Genomic DNA, 20,727 nt, shown 5'->3' with positions numbered 1-20,727 from the left:
TGGGCCAAACTTGAGCCGCACCCCATGTACCAGGTTGCAACTCCTGGAACAAGGAGTGGAGCCCAGCCAGCCCTGTGGGACCAGAGCTGCCACTGCAGGGCTCACTCTGCAGCTTTCTGCATGACCCTTTGATGCATTCATCATGACCCCTGGGTTGAGAAACATGACCTATGCCTTGCTAAGCAAGTTGACTAGCCAGTCTGGGCCCATTTAACCTCATTTTACTGAAGAACTCCTACCTCTGCATGGCTGTGGAGATCACAATAATGTATCTGGATTTTGCTTTCAGTAACTTTCCTCCTCTTACAAATAAGGGGATTGAGGCCCAGGTTAAATGTCTTGTCTGGAAGGAACTATAAAAGTGTGTCTAAAATTACACCTACTGCTTGGTACTGAGGAGATTATAAAGTGGGTTGGCCTAGCCTGGGCCTGTGCATATGCTGATGCTGCTAATGTGGCTGAGTGAAGTGGGTGCTTCTGCCTTCAGCACCTCTTTCTAAGGGCACAGTATAAACTTTGGTGAAAGAGGCTTCCTGAGTGAAGGGTTTCTCACAATTTGCAGCTCTGCAAAACTGCTTCAGTGTCACTTATCTTGTAACCTCTAAAACTGGTAAAGATCAATTAATCTTTCAGCAGGAACTTCACCTAGCTCTTAAAGTGCCCAAAGAATTATTGGGGATTTCTTCTGTCCGTGTCTGGAACCTGGTACGGAGTTGCCTAATGGCTCTCGTATGCTATTTTTATAAATAGTTGTAACTTGGTAGGGAGTGTCCTGTGCGTTCTAAAAACTTGTGATGGAAGTGAGCCATTAAATTAAATTGGTGTCATTTGTGATGTACTGTGTAGTCAGTAAGGAGAGCTTAATGCTGATGTCCAAACCAGGAAATAGCAAAGCCGTGTCTGCTTTAAGCTGTTGCTGGCCTTTCTGTAATGATGTGTTTAAAGGGCAGAAGAGAATGGAAGACTGTCCAGCTTCTAAGTATTCCAAAGGAAATAAATACTATTGTCCAGTGTCCTAAGTGGAGTCTGGGTATGAAATACTCCAATCGTGTTAAAGCATTGCTGGATCAATTTGGTATCCTAAATGGCTGTATTGTGACTCTTCTGGAGCCTGGGGCTCTTGTTTCCAAACCATCTTAGCCGAACAGTGATGTAAATGCAAAAGTCAACATGAGTGTCATGCACTCTTGTGCATAGAGGGGTATGCATGCCACAGACTATCACTGCTGATGCCCTTGTTGGTAGAAAGCTCATTCCCTGCATGTTCGTCTTTCAGTGCCAGAGCTGAGACCCACTGACAGGATGTCTGTCTTTGGAGGGAGAGGATTGAGACTGGATGGGGATGGGATTGGGAAGACTTGCGCTGCTCCTTATGCCTTATGTGAACTCTGAGAAATTAGGGCTTCTGACTCCTTGGCTCTTGTTTGGCCCTTCACTTCTGCCAAACTCTGTGGAAACTTGAAACCTACATGCTGGGAGAGAAGCTCAAAGCCATGGGTCTACAGTACCTAAAACCCTTTCCCCCTGTGCATATGTAGAATCTTAAACTGCATATGGTAACTTGGTGTCCAGTGAGCAGAGTGGCAGTTAAGTAACCATTGCTTTGAATTTTCTGGCACTTCTGTATAGCAATCAAACTTGAGATTTGTTTGCTTGCAACTTCTCTCTAAAAGAATGGCTTGAAATAAATGCATGTAGTGCATCTGCCAATGCAATGTAAGTAGATGCATGCATAAATAGTCGTTACCTTTCTTAAACTCCATATCAAAACAAAAGCACAGTGCATTTAATTCAGGATACCATGGAAGGGTTCACGGTAACCTTCAAGCAGTGTTTTTATTTGTATGATTAACTCGGGAAGTAAGCCTACCTCTGTTTAAACATGCGATCTCCATATAGATACCTGGTAAGAATGTGCTATTAAATGGCAAACTGCACGTATCTTCTAATTCTTGAGCATTTGATTCAAACTAGACTCTATTAATATTGCTTTTGTGCTTTGTGGTTATCACACTTGTTCTTAGTTGTGCCAAGCTGATAAAGTGCAGCATCTGAATCTTCTGGAAGTGCCATCTCTCCTTCATGCTCTGATTTGTGCCTGACTTTCTATAATTCCCTGTGGTTGGACCAAGCCTAAGATCCTTCAGCCAAAACAATAGCCTTTTAGGAGAGAATGGTGTCTCAGTCAGATCAGTAATATCGCTCCTGATATCTGCTGGTAGGGGAAATCTAAACTCTAAGCAGGCTTTTCCATTAGATGCAACCTGACACTTTGAGGCTTCTTCATTCTTGGTGTCTGCCATTTTATTTGTAATAAACTGCACATAAGAGTGTGAATTGGATAATACTGATAGCAACTTGGTATGGCTCCGACTAAACACCCAATTAGAGCTGCAACTAAACGGCACAGACAACTGCTGAGTGACCACTGCATGTTAAGTTTCTGTCTGCAATGGCTTCACTGCTGTCACAGCTTGTGACTTTCCATGAAGTACCTCCTTCGCCACTTGTGCCTGGAAATGGGGAGGGGATGCTGTTGGTCTCTCCTTATCTCTTTGGATTCATTGTGCCTTGTGTGTGTTTCTAACCCTTTCTCTTGTTGCTGTCACTCCTCCTTTCTTCGCTGGCGCCATTTCTGTCCATCCCATCTCATTGGCTGCTGTAGCAATAGGTAAGAGACGCGTGGCAGGCCATAACTGGCCCTACAGAGTGGGGAATTGATGTGCTAAAAGGTTTCATTCATTTTGAGGCTTCCTCTCTGTCTTGGACCAGTCTATGACTCTTGGGGCTAGAATTAGTGGGGGAGGATTTAGCTCAATCCTGGAGCATTATCGTTCATTGCAGGGTTTATTGGGTAACATTAAGGGTACGTCTATACCCGCTGATTCAGCGGGTAGTGTTCGATGTATCGGGGATCGATTTATCGCATCTCATCTGGATGTGATAAATTGATCCGCAAATCGATGCCCGCTTACTCCTCCTGCCGAGGTGGAGTACGAAGTCGACGGGGGAGCCGTGGCAGTCGACTTGCTGCCGTGAGGACGGCCAGGTAAGTCGAACTAAGATGCTTCGACTTCAGCTTTGCGAATAGCGTAGCTGAAGTTGCATATCTTAGTTCAAACCCCCCTGCTAGTGTAGTCCAGGCCTTGGGTATTACTGAGGAACTTAAACTCTTCAGGGTGCGAAGTAATTCTTATTAACCTGTCTGCATCTTGAAGACAGAAACTAAACTAGTATTCTTCGAGGTTCTTAGCTAGTAATACTTGACAACGTACAGTGTAAGTGACAAGGGTTAAAGGGGCTGGAACTTAGTCCATTTTGAGGATGGGTATTTACTATCCAACTCACTAATATTAACTATACCCAGTATCTTGATTACCAAATTGCAAAGGCTTCAGAATTGCAGTAGGCAGTTCAATACCTAACAGCCTGTTAGAAATAGTGTTTATCTTCTATATCAGCGGTTCTCAAACTTCAGCAACCTGAGGACCCACTCTTTTTTTTATGGACCCCCAACCCTCCTGCCCCTCCTCCTCTTTCCCAGCACCTCCTGCATGCCGCTGAACAGCTGTTCTGCAGTATGCAGGAGACACTTGGAGGGAGGAGGAGAAGGAGTTGATCAGCAAGGCCAGTGGCTCTGTACATGACTCACAGATCCCCTGGAGTACCCTCCCAGACCACCAGCAGTCCGCAGACCAGCTTGAGAAACCCTGTTCTATATCATAGGGTCAGTCCCAGAGCAGAGATATTGAAGGATTATTGTATGGCTCCTAGTTCATTCCTTGACGTACAGACTAGTTCTCAGGCTTGCATCAAGAAAAGAGCGTAAAAAGCCTCCTAACTTACTCCCTGGGTTCCTAGTCTTAACGGACTTTCAACTTCATTATGGGAGTACAGGCTGGTAACTATGCAGTGGTCAGGATTCCAAAACCTTCCTGCTACATAATGCAGAAGGTTGAAGAGCCAGCCCCTGGAGTTTAGTTCTAGGTTTAAATTCCACATCTCTCAAAAGTAAAGACATTTGTACAGTAAGGACTTGGTCTAGAGCACATAAATTGTCAACTGTGTATTGGGTTTTAAGGCAGAGGACCAGAATGGTAGTGCATCATGTTGGGATTAAGGAAAATGGCAGAGCCACATAGGGGAATCTTGCACAGCACCTGCCTGCACTATGCAAATACACTAGTGCATTTCTATTAGCATGTTGCATCACTGGAATTCTAAAAACCATCAGTCAAACCACTCTGCTGTTCTATAGTTGAATATAGCATAATAAGGACTAGCAGTGTAAACTGGAAACAAGTAAAATATGCTCTAAATTCTACACTTTACCTACTGGTTTGAGCTTCCTCATTAATGCTTTCTGTGTTCAGAGATTAAGCATATCTGGGAATAATCCCATTCCTGACACCACCTGCCTCCATATATCAGTCAAGTGAATCTAGTAGGATTTGATGGATTTTCACAATGGCATGTGATATGACAGCAGTTCCTTCCATGCAGAAGGGGTTGCAGTCAACCTAAACCTCAAGCAAGTTGTGGGGGGTAGCAGGTGTAGAAGCCAGGCTGCTGTGAAGCTTTAAGGCTTGGAGAATAGGAAGTACCAGGCTGTTGTATATTTGGTCAGAATCGGGTTTCTTTCTAACTAGGCCACAGCCTGCTATGCTTGTGGCCTCTGACAGTGCTAGTCCATGAGGGAGCACTAGCAAGGTGAATGGAGAGGAAGCCTCTTGTTAGGCCAGTTGAGAACCTTCCATCTGGAGGCAGATGGGAATTGACATTGAGCCTTAATCCAGAGCTTCTTAGCGGTCCAGTAGGTTCTTTCCTTGTCCCTTTCACATAGTATATTGCAGGATTTAACATCTCTTAACTCCGTTCCTGAACTGTGTTAGACCCCATTAGCTATAATGTCCTAAACCCCCTTCCTGTTAAGGGTCAGGCGCACGTAGCTGTAGCTTAACAAATGTAGACATTAGGCAACTGGTCAAACTGTGTAGCCAAATCTGCAGGGTGCATCTGGAGTTTAATTCTGTTTTTCCGCCTCTTGTGACAATCCTCTAGGCGGAATGCAGTGGACGCCTTCCGTGTCAATGTCATCCACGCACGGCAGCAGGTGCGTTCGCCTGTCACCAACATTGCCCGCACCAGTTTCTTCCATGTCAAGCGTTCCAACATCTGGCTGGCTGCAGTCACCAAGCAGAATGTCAATGCTGCCATGGTCTTCGAATTCCTCTACAAGATGTGCGACGTGATGACTGCCTACTTTGGGAAGATCAGCGAGGAGAACATCAAGAACAACTTTGTGTTGATCTATGAGCTGCTGGATGGTGAGGAGTTTCCCTTATGACCCCTATGTGAGACACCTAGTTAGTTCCCAGGGTCCAGTCAGACATAGCTTACCCCATCCCAGTGTTGGCTCTCAGAGTATCTTCGTGTAGTTTGTATGGGGCAGGGCCATACAGCTTCTAGCTCTGCTTTAATATTCCACTGCATTCTGCCTTCCAGTGCTCTCAAGTGTAGGACGATGGAGCTTCCCCCATTCTCAAACACTTAAGCTTGGTAGCTGCTCCTCACTTAAGTAGTGAGATTACCTGTGCTATCATGGTGATGAGGATGGCATAACATGTAGAAAAAGTGAAGCAAATCACTGCTTCAGCAACCATCATTGAATCTAATCGAGAGCTGGTGGCCATGCCATGTGGGCTATTTGCCCTGTTCCTTACTTGGTGTTAGAGCAAGTCCTGGGAGCTAACACCTCAGCCCTCTCCTTTCCCTGAGGAGATAGTGCAATAATACGCCATTGGAAGCAGCTCTGAACTGCACTCTCTTCTATCTGGCTATTGCAGGTACCTCTTTGGATGCTCAATGTATTATTTTTTTTAAATCTGCTTGGGTCCGTGGAGGCTAAAGACCTGCACTTGGGCTGATTCTGGGTCCTCATCTTGCCTAACACTAATACAAAGAATTATTTCTAATGCCTTGACTCTCTTGATAGCCAGTGTTAGTTGTTTCCTAAAACTGAGCTCCATCTTCCTCCAGACTTGAAATCAAAAGAATGAAACAAGTGTGGGTGTGCTGGCATTCAGCAGCCCGCCCAAAGGTCCCAGTTAGTGCTTGATAAATTTTCTGCAGGTCCCTCTTGATGGGGGTGGAGGAGAAGCTAGAGAGCTGGAATTTATTGCTATTTCTCTTACATGGCAGGCTTCGCCTTTGGTGCTCAAAGCCTGACCTCTCCTAGCAGAGTGGTAACAGTTCCTGCATGTGCAGTGTCATGTTGTATTCATGTTACAGGTTTGCCATCCCCGCTGGATTTTGTGTAGGTGGCCCGCTCTCCCCTGGAGGGGCCAAATGCACTTCTTTCTCTGTAGCTAACGGCTGTTTCTCTCCCCTGCTGGCTCGCCCTGCGGTGTCACTACTCTGCTGTTATTTTTTTAGGTTTTGATTTTTATTACATCTTCATGCGAAAATCAAAACCTAAAGAAAATGCTGCAAAGATAGATTATTCTGCTGTTGGATAGACCCTCTTCACTGTCCCTTGGATGTCTGTGGATAGACCCTCTTCAGTGTCCCCTGGATGTCTGTCTTGTCTTGCTGGTATTTAGAATCTGAAGTACAGCCCCGTGAGAGTTAGTGAGCTCCCCACTTTCAGATGAACAAACTCTCCCTTGCCCCCAAACTGGCTTGAAAATATGATTTCCCCCGTGCAGTCATGGCAGTTAGTCCAGCAGGGCTGTGTCTCTGCTGCAGAGGAGCATTCTGGTGCAAGTCTTGAGCCAGTCATGTCTGCCCTGCTTCAGAGGTTCCAGGTTCTGTGGAGGGCGAGCGGGCATCCATGTGCCAGTCCTTTCTCCCTCTAGGAATGTTCAGTGCTGGGGGCTGCTTGCGTTGGAAGTGACTTACACCCTGCAGCTCTCCTGTCTTGTGGGTTCATTGAGCTGATTATTCTTTACCCTTCTATAGAAATCCTGGACTTTGGCTATCCTCAGAACTCTGAGACAGGGGCTCTGAAAACCTTCATCACTCAGCAAGGCATCAAGAGTCAGGTAATGAGGGGGATTCGGGATAAAGTAGCACTGTCCCTGTCCTTGGTCTATCTTGGTATAAAAATCTGTTCAAGGAAGTGTAGGGGTCTCAATCTCTTAAGGGGAGGGAATTTATCTAAACTACACAAACTTTGACCATGGGATCTGAGCTGGTCATGGTCTTGAGCAGGGTATAGGATGCTGGATAGATTGAAAGGAGGAGAGAACCTGAGCAGTGTCTCACTCCGTGCTTATGATGCACTTGCTCCATCTCTGTTGCTCTCCCATGAGGGCAGGGTCTGAGCTGGGGCAGCTCTGGTCACTCCTTTACTTGCAAATGTTCAATAGTTTGATTTCATTGCATCGACTGACAACAAGGCTGGCAGGTGGAGATAAACGTGTATCTGGGTAAGACATAGCCCAATTAGGGAGAGAACTTGTTCATATCCCTCTGCTAGAGCGGGATGGCTCTGACTCCTCCAATCTACTCTCCAGTTCTCAGTGTCTCAAGCCATGGGGCTCTCACCTTCACCTGGGTGACCCTTTTTTGCAGCCTGATGCGTCTTGCTGTTAATCTCCCTTGTTCTGAGTGAGCAAGGCCATGTAGCTAAGATTTAGATGCTACTTTGTTTACATTTTGTATAATGGTAGCACCTAAAAAGCCCCAAATCAAGTTAAGTTTCCACTGTGCTAGGTAGTGTACAGACACCATGCAGTGTTTGCCCCAAAGAGCTTAAATCTAGGTAGGTCGGGGAAAAGGGGGTGGGGGGGGTAACAGTGCTGTCACTAGATGATAGATCCTTCATGTGCCTGAAAAGGAGGGCTGGGTGTTAAAGGAGGGAAGCTTAAGCCTCATGAAGGAGGGTGTAACCCCTTGCTGTTCAGTGCTGTTGGGCGGCACAACCTGAAGTAGAACTCAGAATTGGGCTTGTTTGAACTCTCTTGGGCAGGCATTGCTTGTTTCCTGGGGCGAGATCTAACTGATGCACTCAACTCCACAGAGCTGTTCATGAAATCTGCCTCATGGCCAACTCCTACTCCATGGCAGGTAGAAGGGCCAAGTGGGGTGAAATAATTCTGCCTCTAGTGCAGCTGCAGTTCATGTTGGACCCTGTGGAATTGCTGGAGGCACAGCAGTCATTCGGCTCAGGTTCCGAATGGCCGTCCCCAGAGCAGACCAGCGATGCACTCCATCTAGTGTAGGCAAATGCCATGCAGTACAGACTGGAGAATCACTTCTCCTCCTCCTGCTCTGCATGGACAGAGATGGAAGAAGAGGGGAGGGGTCTGAAGTCCTAAGCCTGGTGAGTTTCTCCAGGGCTGCAGCCCAGCTCCCTTCACCTGCACTAACTTTCCCAGTAACTGCTTTTTTTTTTTTTAAATCAGAAATCCAGCAGCAGTGGCCTCACCCTTGGCCAGCCCAGAGCCCCACCCACATTCCCTCTTGCACAAACTGCTGACTTGTACTCCAGCAGGAAGTGTCGGGGGCCAGATGTGAAGGCTCTGGAAAGGCTGCTCTTCCAAGCTTCCTCCCTCCTCACCCCCTCCTGCTCACTCCAGCCTGCTGCAATCTGACACTCAGGGCAGTCAGTGCCCAAACTGGCTGAGTCAGCTCCAGTTCCTAGGAACACTTAAAACTAACCATCTCCGTCACTTCCTTCCTTGGTATATTTTTTTAAACACTGCTCTTCATTCCTGTTTTTAGCAAATCTTCATGCTGTTAGGCAATAAGCTGCCACATGCAGCTCAGGCTCCATCACCATTATACCTAGCTCATTCAACAGCTGGCCAAAGCCCCAGCTATGCTGTTTCCCCTGTAATAGAGTAGTTTAGACTATGGTCCATCTTGATCCAAATAACAGTTCTGCTTTGCATGCTGCGATTTTGCCAGTGGTCTTCACCTTCATATTAAAAACAAGAGCAAGTACCGTCTGCGTCTGGTATTGTACCTACAAGGCCCTCAGATTGTTCTGCTTGAGAGTCCTACCATATTTCCAGGGCTTTATTGTTCCCACCATCATGCTCTCTGTCTTCTATCGAAGAAAGCAAATTTTGCTTGGAACCAGACTTCTGTTAAAGCCAAGGACTTTAACTGCATATAGCCGTTGAGACTAAACCTGCAAAGGCATGTGCACAGGGCAGTGCTAGGTGGCTTGCCTGCCCTGTTTGTGCAAAGACCTTCTAGACCTCAATCTAGCTGTAGTGTGGAAAAGACGACTACTTGAAGCATCCTTCAGTTCCAAATAGCCTGACTTGTGACACTTACCAAATAGCTTTGAACTCTGCTTCCTTTGACCAGGGCCGTCCCTACCAATTATGGTGCCCTACGCAGCCCGAGCACCTGCTCCTCCCTCCCCCACCCCCCCATGGAGGGTCTGGGGCTGTGTTCAAGGCTTGCGGGGCCAGGGAGGCAGGAGTTGTGTGGAAAGGATCTTCCCCCCCCCCCACTCACTGGTGGCGGGAAGTGGAGAGACCTGGCTCCAGCTGGGTTGCTCAGGGGGAGGGGGGAGGACCACCCCCCCCCCCACACTCCAGCAGCGGGAAGTGGAGCGATGTGACTGGGAGCTGGTGGAGTGGGCTGGGGCTGGGTTGCTCTGCTTCCTGCCACTGCCGGTGAGTGTGGGGTCACTCGGTGAAGAGGCTGGGGGGGGAGGGGAGAGAAGAGGCAGGCCAGGGGTAGTAGAGCAGGGGGTAAGGCTGAGGCAGGGCGGAGGGAGTTGTCCCAGGCGCCCCCCCTCCCCCCCGAGGGACAGCCTCTCCCCTTGAGCAGTGGGCACAGCCCATGGGGCGGGCCAGCTGGGGGTTAGGCTGGGTGCCGGTGCTGGTGCTGCTGCATATGCAGCACACAGCTGCCTAGGGAACCATGAAATTTGTGGCAATTAAATGCCTCAAATTTCATGGTGCCCTAACCAGCCGCGTATTCTGCATATGCCTAGGGATGGCCCTGCCCTTCTTACCACATCCACAGGAAGGTCTTAAACTGTCCAAAATGTACATTGCCTTCTTGGAAGGGCTGGTAACAACTGGATACAAATGTATCCTGGAAATGGTAGTTCTGACCAGCTATTGCTTAAGCTTCTCAAAGCAGCTCCCAGGGGGTGCTAGAAAGGGTGTCGTGTCACTCTGGAGATTGTGACCGATAACATTGACCGGAAGGGACATACTGATATGTACCCACATAAGGGGTAGTCTGCCTTTTAGGGAGACCAGCGCTAAAACACAGCATGGTACAGATTGCATTGATCTGCCTTGGAAGAACTTGCACTATAGCTTGGCTCATCCTCCCTTTCATGAGAAACTAAACTCAGCTTTTGAAATCTCTTCCTAATGGCCCTGCTCCTGGGCAGAAAAAGGGAGGCCAGTTTGCCATCTCTATACCCTCTATTATAATATAGGAACTAATTCTAGGAAAAAATCACACTCCACACTTCCCCCCACACACACTCAAAGCGTGCCCTATGGGAACTTTCTACTGCAATTCCAGTCCATCAGCATCTCCCTTACTTCTCACTTATTAGCAAAGTTCTGGACATTCTGCAGCTATAGAAATTCTATAGCTAGAAAATGCCTGGTAATCCCCACTCTGAATTGGAAGCCTCTCTGCATTCCAGAGCCCAGGGCGCGTGCTCATTAGCACTCCACGTGCACCCCAGGAGATGACATGCTGGGCCTGTCTCAGTAGCTGTGTGTTCAAAACAGAATCCTGCAACACCATAATATTCTGAGGATTTAGTGAATACAGTAGCTGTGGGGCTGCCTCAGCAGAGCCAAATACCTTTGAACAGTTGAGGTCAACCACCTCTCTAGCTCCATTCAGTAGAAGCAGTTGGGCTCTGTCCTCATCTGGCTGCTGGACAAAAACAGCCCAACAACGTGGCTTGAGCAGTTACCCACCTCAAAGCAACATTCATCCAGCTGGGCTGAGCTTGAGCCATACACCCCACTGGCTTTCCCATTTGTGACAGCATCCTGTGAAGTGGCTCGGACTCCATGATCGTCCATGACTTGCATCTGATAACCAGTAAATGTTCCACTGACTTGTGCCATTACAGAAATCGGAGGCATGTGCACAGAAACTGGAGCCCTGGGGATTCATGTCTGTTCAAGCCTCCCCATTCCTGCCACTATGCCTAAAATTGAAGCAATAGTTTAGCAAAAATATTCAAAGGATGGAAGGATACACACATAAGGAGTGGCCAGTGGGGTGGGTGAGAGACCATGGGATACCCTGCAGGGTATTCAGCAAAGTGCTGAATGGACAGTGTCCTGCAGATCCTGAGCTAGTATCTTGTTTTTAAACAGAAAGGCAATAGTCTAATGGCAGCATGAGCACAAAACTGGAGGTATTTGTAAGGTAGTTAATGAGGAGCCTTGCATTAAAACCAAATTCCCTGCTGTTCATGTGCTTGTTTTAAAATACTGAGTTCCCACACTGCCCCCTTGTGGCTGCAGCCACAGGACATGAGACAAAAGGCTGTTGCCCAAAACATAGCCATTTTCCTGGAAGAACCAGGATTAAAATGGGGTCTAATGGTGAAAATGAAACCTAATGTACAGTCTGAGAGAGAGAGTCCCGTAGCAGTGGATGCAGAGTACTTCCTGCTTCACTCTAATATCCCCTTTGTGGTTGTGCTGGGGCATGACTTAGAGTGGGGGAGTGCAGAGTCTAGACCCAGTGCAAGGGCGTGTCTTGCTGTACAAGGCCTGGTGCTCACCCAGGTGTTCTCCACTGTGCCTGCCCTGCTGAGCAGACTGCAGGCTCCTGCCTTGCCCCTGTTCAGTGGTGCCTTGATGGGTCATGTAGGGAAGTGGTCCCCTCAGTCCCTAGCCTGACCTTACAGGAAAGCCTTCAACTTGTTTGTGCTTGTTAGTGGCCCAGATAGTGACTAGCTAACCTACTGTGTTCCCCTCCTGAGGTAGCCCTGAACCTAACCTGCCTCTTTTTCCTCTTCCTCCCCTTTCCTGCTACTGACCTGCTTGCCTGTTAACTCTGTGTGCACAACACTTGCTGCTATACATCTGCTTCCTCTCACTCTGCATCTGACTGGACCTGCCTATAGCACCAGGTAGGCAAACCTGCTGTACGGCCCAGCAAATCCTTAATGCTCTTAGTGGCGCAGCTGAGTTGGTGGGATTAGATCCAAGAGCAGCAGCTGTTATACTGACCCGATGCATGTGTAACTTGACATGGAATGGCTGTCCCTGACTTGAGTAGTCGAGTGTGTCTTGCTAGCCATTGGAAACTGGTCTGAGCCTGGCCTGACAAGTCTAAAATACAGTACAAAGCGTGTCAAACTCGCAGCTTGTTACATTGGTCTGGTGCAGGGGTAGGCAACCTATGGCATGTGCGCCGAAGGCAGCACACAAGCTGATTTTCAGCGGCACTCACACTGCCTGGGTCCTGGCCACCAGTTCAAGGGGCTCTGCATTTTAATTTAATTTTAAATGAAGCTTCTTAAACATTTTAAAAACCTTATTTACTTTACATACAACAATAGTTTAGTTCTATATTGTAGACTTCTAGAAAGAGGCCTTCTAAAAACATTAAAATGTATTACTGGCATGCAAAACCTTAAATCAGAGTGAATAAATGAAGACTCGGCACACCACTTCTGAAAGGTTGCCGACCCCTGGTCTGGTGGCATTATTCTTGGCTAGCCCAGGGTTTGCTGTCAGCCATCATGGCTCAGTAAAGCCTGAACTGCATTCTAGGTCTAATTTCCCTGTACTTAACCCTTGGTCTAACTATGCTCCACCTGACTAATGGAAAGAGACCTATCCTTGCTTCCTTATGATGCCAAAGACTAGAGCCAGATGAGTGTCAGAATAATCAGTCCCTTCCCAGAACAAGGGAACCCTTCTTATGGACACTGCACACTAACTTGGCTATTGATATCCAGCGGTATCAAGATAACGTGGCCGATTGTGTCTTGCACTGCTGCAAGCAACTTGCTCTATATTCAGCTGTAAACTACTATTCTGGATTCAGTCTCAATGCTTAATCTTGAGTTTCCAAAAAACTATCATCTTCCCTCTTCTTCAGACTAAAGAAGAACAATCACAGATTACCAGCCAGGTGACTGGTCAGATTGGCTGGAGACGTGAAGGGATCAAATACCGTCGGAATGAGCTTTTCCTGGATGTGCTGGAGAGTGTGAATCTGTTAATGTCACCACAGGGTAAGTGGAAGGGAAGCAGGCTTTTGTCATAGTGGATAGGCCTGGAGTCTGGAATCTCCCCAGGGGGCAGGAGTAGGGATTCTGTAGGTAGCAGTCTACCCTCCTGGTGCTGCTTCAGCGTGTGCTTTTCTCCACCCAGGTCAGGTTCTGAGTGCCCACGTCTCTGGCAGGGTGGTGATGAAGAGCTATCTGAGTGGAATGCCAGAGTGCAAGTTTGGCATGAATGACAAGATCGTCATTGAGAAACAGGGCAAAGGGACTGCGGATGAAACAGGGAAAAGGTAAGAATGTTAAGGCAGGGTTCCTTAGGAGCCAGGGACTTAGCAGTCTTTGATCTGGTAGACAGCTGATGAGAGATCTTCCATCTCCTTGAGAACTGGATCATTAGACGTCTTTGAATATATTGCGTTGACACTTGTTGCTCTGACGGTTAAAAAGGGAAAGCTGGCCTGAAGGCAGCAGCATAGAGAATTTTGTTGGTTTGAGAATAATCTGTTTCCAGGGCCGATGTGAGCAAGGAGACAATCTGGTGCTAGTTGCACAGAAGCTTTGGTGCCATTATTCTACACGAGGCAGCGAGATCAGAATGAGAGTAGCTGGGATCCTCTAGGTCCAGTCATGGCTGTGTCCCACTTGGCTGCAGAGGGAACCAACTACTCTAGTGGCGCTTCACTCAGACATGCCAGTGTGGAGTTGGCAGTCTGGGGGAGGCTTTGATTCCTCCACTTCCTCCCTACAGTTGTCCCCTGCAGGGATCCCCTGGGGAGCTGCTTCCTTCCAGAGTACATAATTGCTCAAGCAGCCTGTTCTGGCCAGTGCTATGTGATCACTAGCACTACACCCCTCATGTAGCATGAAGGAGGGAGCACAGGCTAATCTCCCTTTCCATGACTAATGTTGCAGCTGACCTTTGAGCCCTGATTAGAATGGCCAGTTAGACTAAACTTCCTGTTCATCACTTGGTGTTAAATGTGTCTCTGGGCAGGGTCGAGCAAAGAGCAGGTGATGCGGGAGCTGGAGGCTCCTCCCTGGTGAACCTTGTGGGTTTAGTTGTTGGTGCCCCATGCTCAGGCAGTTCCTGTGCTCTCCTGCTGTATAGAGAGGCTTGTGCTCTCTTCAGCCTCCCTGCTTGGGACTAGATTGCTGACTCAGGCGGGGGCTGCCGACAGCACTGAGCAGCTCTGTCCTCCCACTAACCATTTGTTACATTTTTCTCTTGTTTTCTGCTGACCCCAGTGAATTGGGAAGGTAGATAATCTGCTTTTGCTGTGTGCGCACACTCTGCTCCCCATCCCTGTCTCTTGCTTTGCGTGACTTGTGCATGTGACTCAAACTTCAGACACTTCTCCTGATGGTTCCTGTGACTGAGCTGCTACCTGCTTACCCTTCAGAACAAGCCAAGAACTAGCACTTCGCTGTTCCCTTTAATCCCATCTGTCCAGTAGCTATTTTGTAGATGGTAGGCTGAACAAAGCCCCATGTGACCCTTGGCAAGGAGCTACTGCTCTGGGAAATCCTCTAGCTCAGCAGTTCTCAACCAGGGGTCTAGGGCCCTCTGGGGGGCTATGAGCAGGTTTCAGAGGGGCCGCCAAGCAGGGCCAGCATTACTCTCTGGGGCCTAGGGCGGAAAGCCAAAGTCCCACCATGTGTGGCAGAAGCCTGGGGCCCTGAGCCCCACCACCTGGGGCTGAAGCCGAAGCCTGAGCAACGTAGCTTCGTGGGGGGGCCTGTGGCGTGGGCCCCCAGGCAATTTTTCTGCTTGCTACCCCCCTAACGCTGGCCCTGGATTTCATATGCAGAAAAACATTTGTAGTGGCACAAGTGGGCCATAGAGTTTTTTATAGCCTGTTGATGGGGCTCAGAAAGGAAAAGGTTGAGAACCCCTGCTCTAGTTAGTAAAGTTCTCTGCGTTGGGTGGTAATTCTCTACCATTAGTAGCTAATAGCAGCCATCTCTCTCCAAAGCTCCTTTATTGGCCAGAAGTGCTAAGTGGGGAGACAGGATGGGAGTTTTCAAAGCAGGTTTCCCAATTGTAAAGCTTACCCTCTGCGGTAGGGAAGCAGGAAGGGAAACTCCCCATCTCGGTGATCAAAAACTGAGCTGTCTCTGGCCATGGCAGCAGCGAGCAGGAGCATTGAATTCTGGTTCTGAAGTGCCCAACAGTGGTAACTGTCTTCCAAGTTCCAGTGTATGGAGATTTAAGGCACAAGTGACTCAGCTTTGGTGTAGACTCTAGTTAAGCAATCTTGAAGTCCCAGCCTCTCCATAATTCTCCTCTTGGTAGGACTTTCTATTCTGCAAAAGTATTGACTCTTGTAATCTGGCTAGTCAAGCGATAAGGGCCTTCCATAGATACATGGGAAGACACCAGGACCTAAAGGTTTCTCTCTCTCCCTTGGCAAAACAGAAGCCTCGGGCTTCTCTGAAGAGGAAGCAATAGGCAGATGCCACTGAAGAGTGACCCGTGTCAAGGCTGCAATACAAAGGCTGTTTATAGTAGATAGTGACCAGTCAGACTGGAGTCTGTCCTTGTACCCTCCACCAACTGGCTGATTTAGGATACAGATGATTGCAAATGAGAAGCAAACTGCTTCCCAAGCTGCTTGTTCTTAGACAGCTCCCCCATTGACCATGAAGCCCTCAAGGCCTTCCAGCTGCCAGACTCCTGCACTTTGGTATCCTTTCCCTGTCACTTTTGGTGGCTGTGTCCCTTTCACACACCTTCCTCAAAACTTCTTGGGGCTGACAAGTGCCCCTTGTGTCCTCAGGCAGTAATGAGGATATTCAGAATGTTGGAATCCAGTTGCTGTCCCAGGCACTCTGATCATTCCAGGAGCAGCATCTGTCTGACGGGTATAATGCCAGAAACTCAATAGCTGAACTTAAGACCTCTGGCAGGGAAGCATTGTGCTTCACAAGCCAAACTTCTTGTGCTGGCTGGCTCAGTGAGGAGGGGTTGTGGCCCTGGAATGAACCACTGTTAGGTGCATGGAAACATGGCTGGTGATTAGAAAACTTCACAAGGTGGAAATTTGAGAAGGGACACCCCAGAGGGTCCGAGTGGAATAGCGCTGTGTGCAGGAAAATGCTTCCTCTCCCCTCAGACTTCACTGCAGGGATATGCCTGCTTGGGTGAGGTTGGCTGAGTTTCCCATGGCCCAGTGAAGTGATGTTAGCAGGGCAGACTCCAGTGGTGTTGTCTAGCTCAGATCATGGGGGACAGCCAGACAAGGCCTGGGTTTAGATTTCTAACTTAGGAAAGTGTGTGTCTGAGCTGGCAGGCCTGTGTCCCCTGAATCTCTCCTCCCTCCCTGCCTCCCTCACTTCATGGATACACCTGTGATGGCAAAGTGCTCACGTAGAATACTCACTGTGACATGCAACATGGGCAGACCTCACGTGCCCCATTGACATTCTAGGGGGCTGCAAATTGGACTGTAACTTTCTGTCTTGTGCTATAGTGGCAAACAGTCAATCGCCATCGACGACTGCACTTTCCACCAGTGCGTGCGGCTCAGCAAGTTCGACTCGGAGAGGAGCATCAGCTTCATCCCACCTGATGGAGAGTTTGAGTTAATGAGGTATGGCCTGCAGGGCCACTGCATTGGCCTCCCTTGCTGCTGCCGGAGTCTCCCTCTGTACTGCTAGCTTCCAGCTGACCTCAAGTTCCTTGAGCACTAGTGCACCCTGCCCGTCTGGTCCCTCCTTCTCTCCAAGGGGCTTCACAGGCTTATATGCTAACAAGCTGAGCCTTGCCCCTCCTCGGGGGAGAATGATCTGCTCAGCTCCCCATTTTACAGATGGCACAGAGGTCAAGGGCTGAAGCCCAGGGTCATCTTAGCCATTCCCAAAGCAGTGCCTACAGATCCCCAATCTGTAGGGTGCAGCCCTGTTTCCTAGCACTTAAACCAAACTCTGTGACTGGCTTGAGAGCCAGGAACAGATTCCAGGAATCCAGACTCCTAGTCCTGTATCTTAACCATTGGCCTATACTTCCCCCATCCTGCTTGTGGGGCAGCTCACTTTAAATGATGGCTCCATCTAGTGCTCTTAATAAATCATGGAGCCATCCAGCAGTCCGAGCTTACCTCTAGTGCATGTTGCTCTCCCCATTTTGGGGAGAGCAGCTGCCATTTGAGGCAATAAGAGCCTTCTCCTTTGCAGGGTTTATTGATGTGTTCGTCCTATCCCTGCAGATACCGAACCACCAAGGACATCATCCTGCCCTTCCGTGTCATTCCCCTGGTGCGGGAGGTGGGCCGCACCAAGCTGGAAGTGAAAGTGGTGATCAAATCCAACTTCAAACCCTCCCTGCTGGCCCAGAAGATAGAGGTACGACACAGCCCCATGTGGTTTCCTGCCTTGGAGAGAAGCAGGGGGCTTAGCTGGGACCCCAGTATCCTGGGAGATGAAGTCTAACTCTAGACTAGAAAGGCTCAGTGGTGGTGCTGCCATGCTAGGGAGATAAAGGGCTACGAAGTCAGCTGTGTGCGATCTGCCTGAAAAGTTGCACCTCCGAATTGGGACCATTCCCTGGGTGCTGGCCTGGGCTCACTTTGTGCTCTTCCAGGCACCTCACCTGTCCAGCGGCTGTTCGCTGAGCATTCCCATCACGGTTAATGCTCGTACCCTTCTCGCTCACCTGATGCTGTGAGCGGCCACATTGCTCACTGCACCCAGAGGTAACCAGGCCAAGTACAGATGTGCGGCAGCAGAGCCTGCTGCCAGGGGGAGCATAATACCGCTGTGCAGAACTCCCGACTACCTCATCCAGCTGTCCATGGTGTACATAATGCAAACCTGTTCCCTGCATGCAAACCTGTTCCCTGCGTGCATACATCTCTGCAGTGGGGCTCACCCTTCCTGAGGAGGACTGCTTGTAACACCTGCTGGAAGGCATATTCATGCTTCCCCTCACAGCCCCCCAGTGCTTCCTCAAGCAGAGATGCCTTCCTGAATTAAAGGGAAAAGGCTTTATCTTGCCCTTCACTTGGCTCCTTCAGCACCAGCTGGCAGTTGTGGCTCTAGGGGGTTTAAAGCTCTCTCTCCAAGCCCTAGGGTTTCTCTCCCTCTCGTGCTATAATTCCTGGAGCAGCATCTAGTATTTCTGCAGTAGCCGCTAGCTTGAGAGCCCTGGCATGGATGGGATAGAGCCAGGGGATCCATGACTGGGCAGCTTGTCCTGTCGGGTTTTGAGTTAAGGTGAAGTTGCCCACAGACTCTTAACCCCAGCCAGAGTTCTTCCCGCCCCTGGTAACTGACTGTCTTCCAGGTCCGAATCCCAACTCCCCTCAACACCAGTGGAGTGCAGGTCATCTGTATGAAAGGGAAGGCGAAGTACAAGGCCAGCGAGAACGCCATTGTGTGGAAGTAAGTGAGCATGGCAGCTTGGACATTGCCTGCATAGGGGGCAACCACATTTCCATGCAAATCAGGAGTCACACCACAACTCTGCTGGGTGCTTGGGTCCTGCAGCAACCTGTCTGCACTAGGCCAGATCCCTCTTTCCTAGGAAAGAGGTGGAGGAGCTGGAATCTCTGGGTCTCTGACATCTCTGGCCTTTTCTCCTCTAGAATTAAGCGTATGGCTGGAATGAAGGAGTCCCAGATCAGTGCAGAGATTGAACTGCTGCCCACCAATGACAAGAAGAAATGGGCTCGGCCGCCAATCTCCATGAACTTTGAGGTAGGATGGCTGCATCCCTCCTCCTCGGACACAAATCTAGCCTTGGGGGCACTTGGCCGCTGCCACCTGTCCTGCTATAGAAGCTCTCTCCAGCTCAGGCTTGCTGGAGACCACTTTGGGAGCTGTGGGAGGCAGCCCACAGTTTGTGTTCCTAACGGCAGTGGGAATGTCCCCTGTGTAGCTGTGCCCTCTGACAGGCCTTGTGGTTGCAGCAATGCCTGCATATGTGCCTTCAAAGTCTCTAGAAATACCTTCCCTGTTCCTTTCCGCAGTTACCCTCTGGCTTTTGCCATGCCTGCTTTGGAGGAAGACCGGGCCTAGGACTAGCAGTTCTATGCCAGGCTCATAGTACTGCATGCCATGGTCAGGATCCCAGGTGCCTGCAGTGTTCTCAGGTGCTCTGCTCATACTCTTTCCATTGATTGTTCCCTCTCTGAACAGGTCCCATTCGCACCCTCTGGCCTGAAGGTGCGTTATCTGAAAGTCTTTGAGCCAAAGCTGAACTACAGTGACCACGATGTGATCAAATGGGTGAGGTACATCGGCAGGAGTGGAATCTACGAGACCAGGTGCTAGCCCCAAGAGGCTGGCGGGTTCCCTCTCTTCCCCAGCCACCCTCCCAGTCTCCTTGGTCTTCAAGTACACTTAAAGAGAGCATCTGTCTGGCCCCTCTGCACACGGATTGGAAGTTAGACCCCTGTGGCTCACCTCGGGAATGGACTCTCTCCTGTCTATGATCTCCGTTACCACCAGAGTGACAGCTGAAGTTCAGAACCTGACCATGCACAGGAGGAGCCTAGGTAGCCTCCTGCTTCCTGTCCCAAGGTGGGGAGGGACTAGTCTAACCACCATCCTCCTAGGATCGTTCTAGGGAACATCCACCATTAAACTCTTCTGTTGGTGTCTCGCTACTTGCATCATATCCTAGTATTTTTGGAGTTCTTGTGCATATGTACTCGTAGAATAGGCCTGAAAACCATAGACTGGACAAATCTGAGTTGACGCTACCCTGGCTCCTGTACTAGCTATTGCTGTCGTGGTAGATGTTGTGCAGTCTGAGGCGCCTAGGTGTGGTGAGCTCACCAAGCCTCATCACCTTCCTTTTTTTCCTTGCAAAGTCTTCAGTATCATGTCCTGCCATGGGAAGGTTTGTGACCAAAAAGGATAAGGGTTTAAGACTCTTGCTGGTGTGTATGTGGGTGGCACAGCATTTCACAGCCCATATCAGGTCCTTGGAGCACTTACCCCCACCTGATGCTGGCTTGAGCCAGAGTCTGCCCTCCAGTGGATTGGAAACTCCTCTTCCATCCCAGCGGGTGTGGGCGCAGCTCATTCTTACTCTACCCAGGATGTGAACTACAGGATCCGTCCTTGGCAATCTGAAACATGATGGCCAGTAAGAGCCCCCTGCCTCAGCCTACCCTCTCCGCACTTCTACCAAATGCTTCTGGGTCTATAGAAATGCTGCTGCTACCCACAGTCCTCTGCTTCTAATAGTGTGGTCTCCATTTTGTACACATTGTGATTTGTCCAGTTCTAAACCTAATAAAGTACATAGAACACAGGAGGCTGTGAGAGCTGCTGTTATGGGGGCCTTGGAGCCGAGCTGGGACACAGGCTTTGGCCTGTAAATGTTGCCATGTTGCTGGAAACGTTGGGGCTCCCATCAACCCAATAGCTTGAAAGTTTCCCCGATTGGGGTAGGTGAAGAGGGCCAGTGCTGCTCTTGCTTGCCAGTAATGGCAGCACCGCTCACCTGGCCACTAGCTCCCCGGACTCTTGGGTTGTGACAGAGCTCCCCTGTAGCAGCCCCCTTCATCTTGCAGCTCTCTGCAACTGGG

The 20,727-nt window shown here is 49.3% G+C and overlaps 1 protein-coding gene across 2 annotated transcripts in view; it reads left to right on the top strand.

The window, feature by feature from the left end:
• AP2M1 (adaptor related protein complex 2 subunit mu 1) overlaps positions 1–20,451 on the top strand; it is a 43,551-nt gene extending 23,100 nt beyond the window's left edge. The window contains exons 3-12 of one of the 2 annotated variants that reach the window (XM_045030593.1): positions 5,062–5,327; positions 6,961–7,043; positions 12,083–12,088; positions 13,066–13,201; positions 13,341–13,482; positions 16,663–16,782; positions 17,398–17,533; positions 18,474–18,571; positions 18,775–18,886; positions 19,328–20,451. In XM_045030593.1, the coding sequence (XP_044886528.1) occupies positions 5,062–5,327; positions 6,961–7,043; positions 12,083–12,088; positions 13,066–13,201; positions 13,341–13,482; positions 16,663–16,782; positions 17,398–17,533; positions 18,474–18,571; positions 18,775–18,886; positions 19,328–19,462 (1,234 nt within the window). In that variant the 3' untranslated portion in view covers positions 19,463–20,451. The remainder of the gene's footprint in view (positions 1–5,061; positions 5,328–6,960; positions 7,044–12,082; positions 12,089–13,065; positions 13,202–13,340; positions 13,483–16,662; positions 16,783–17,397; positions 17,534–18,473; positions 18,572–18,774; positions 18,887–19,327) is intronic. The other variant, XM_045030594.1, reaches the window with a different exon arrangement.
• Positions 20,452–20,727: the final 276 nt, after the last annotated feature.

The sequence above is a fragment of the Mauremys mutica genome, chromosome 9 (genome assembly GCF_020497125.1).
Source record: "Mauremys mutica isolate MM-2020 ecotype Southern chromosome 9, ASM2049712v1, whole genome shotgun sequence".
Lineage (NCBI taxonomy): Eukaryota > Metazoa > Chordata > Testudines > Geoemydidae > Mauremys > Mauremys mutica.
The sequence above is the reverse complement of the archived record's forward strand: the minus strand, read 5'-3'. Positions and strand labels throughout refer to the sequence as shown.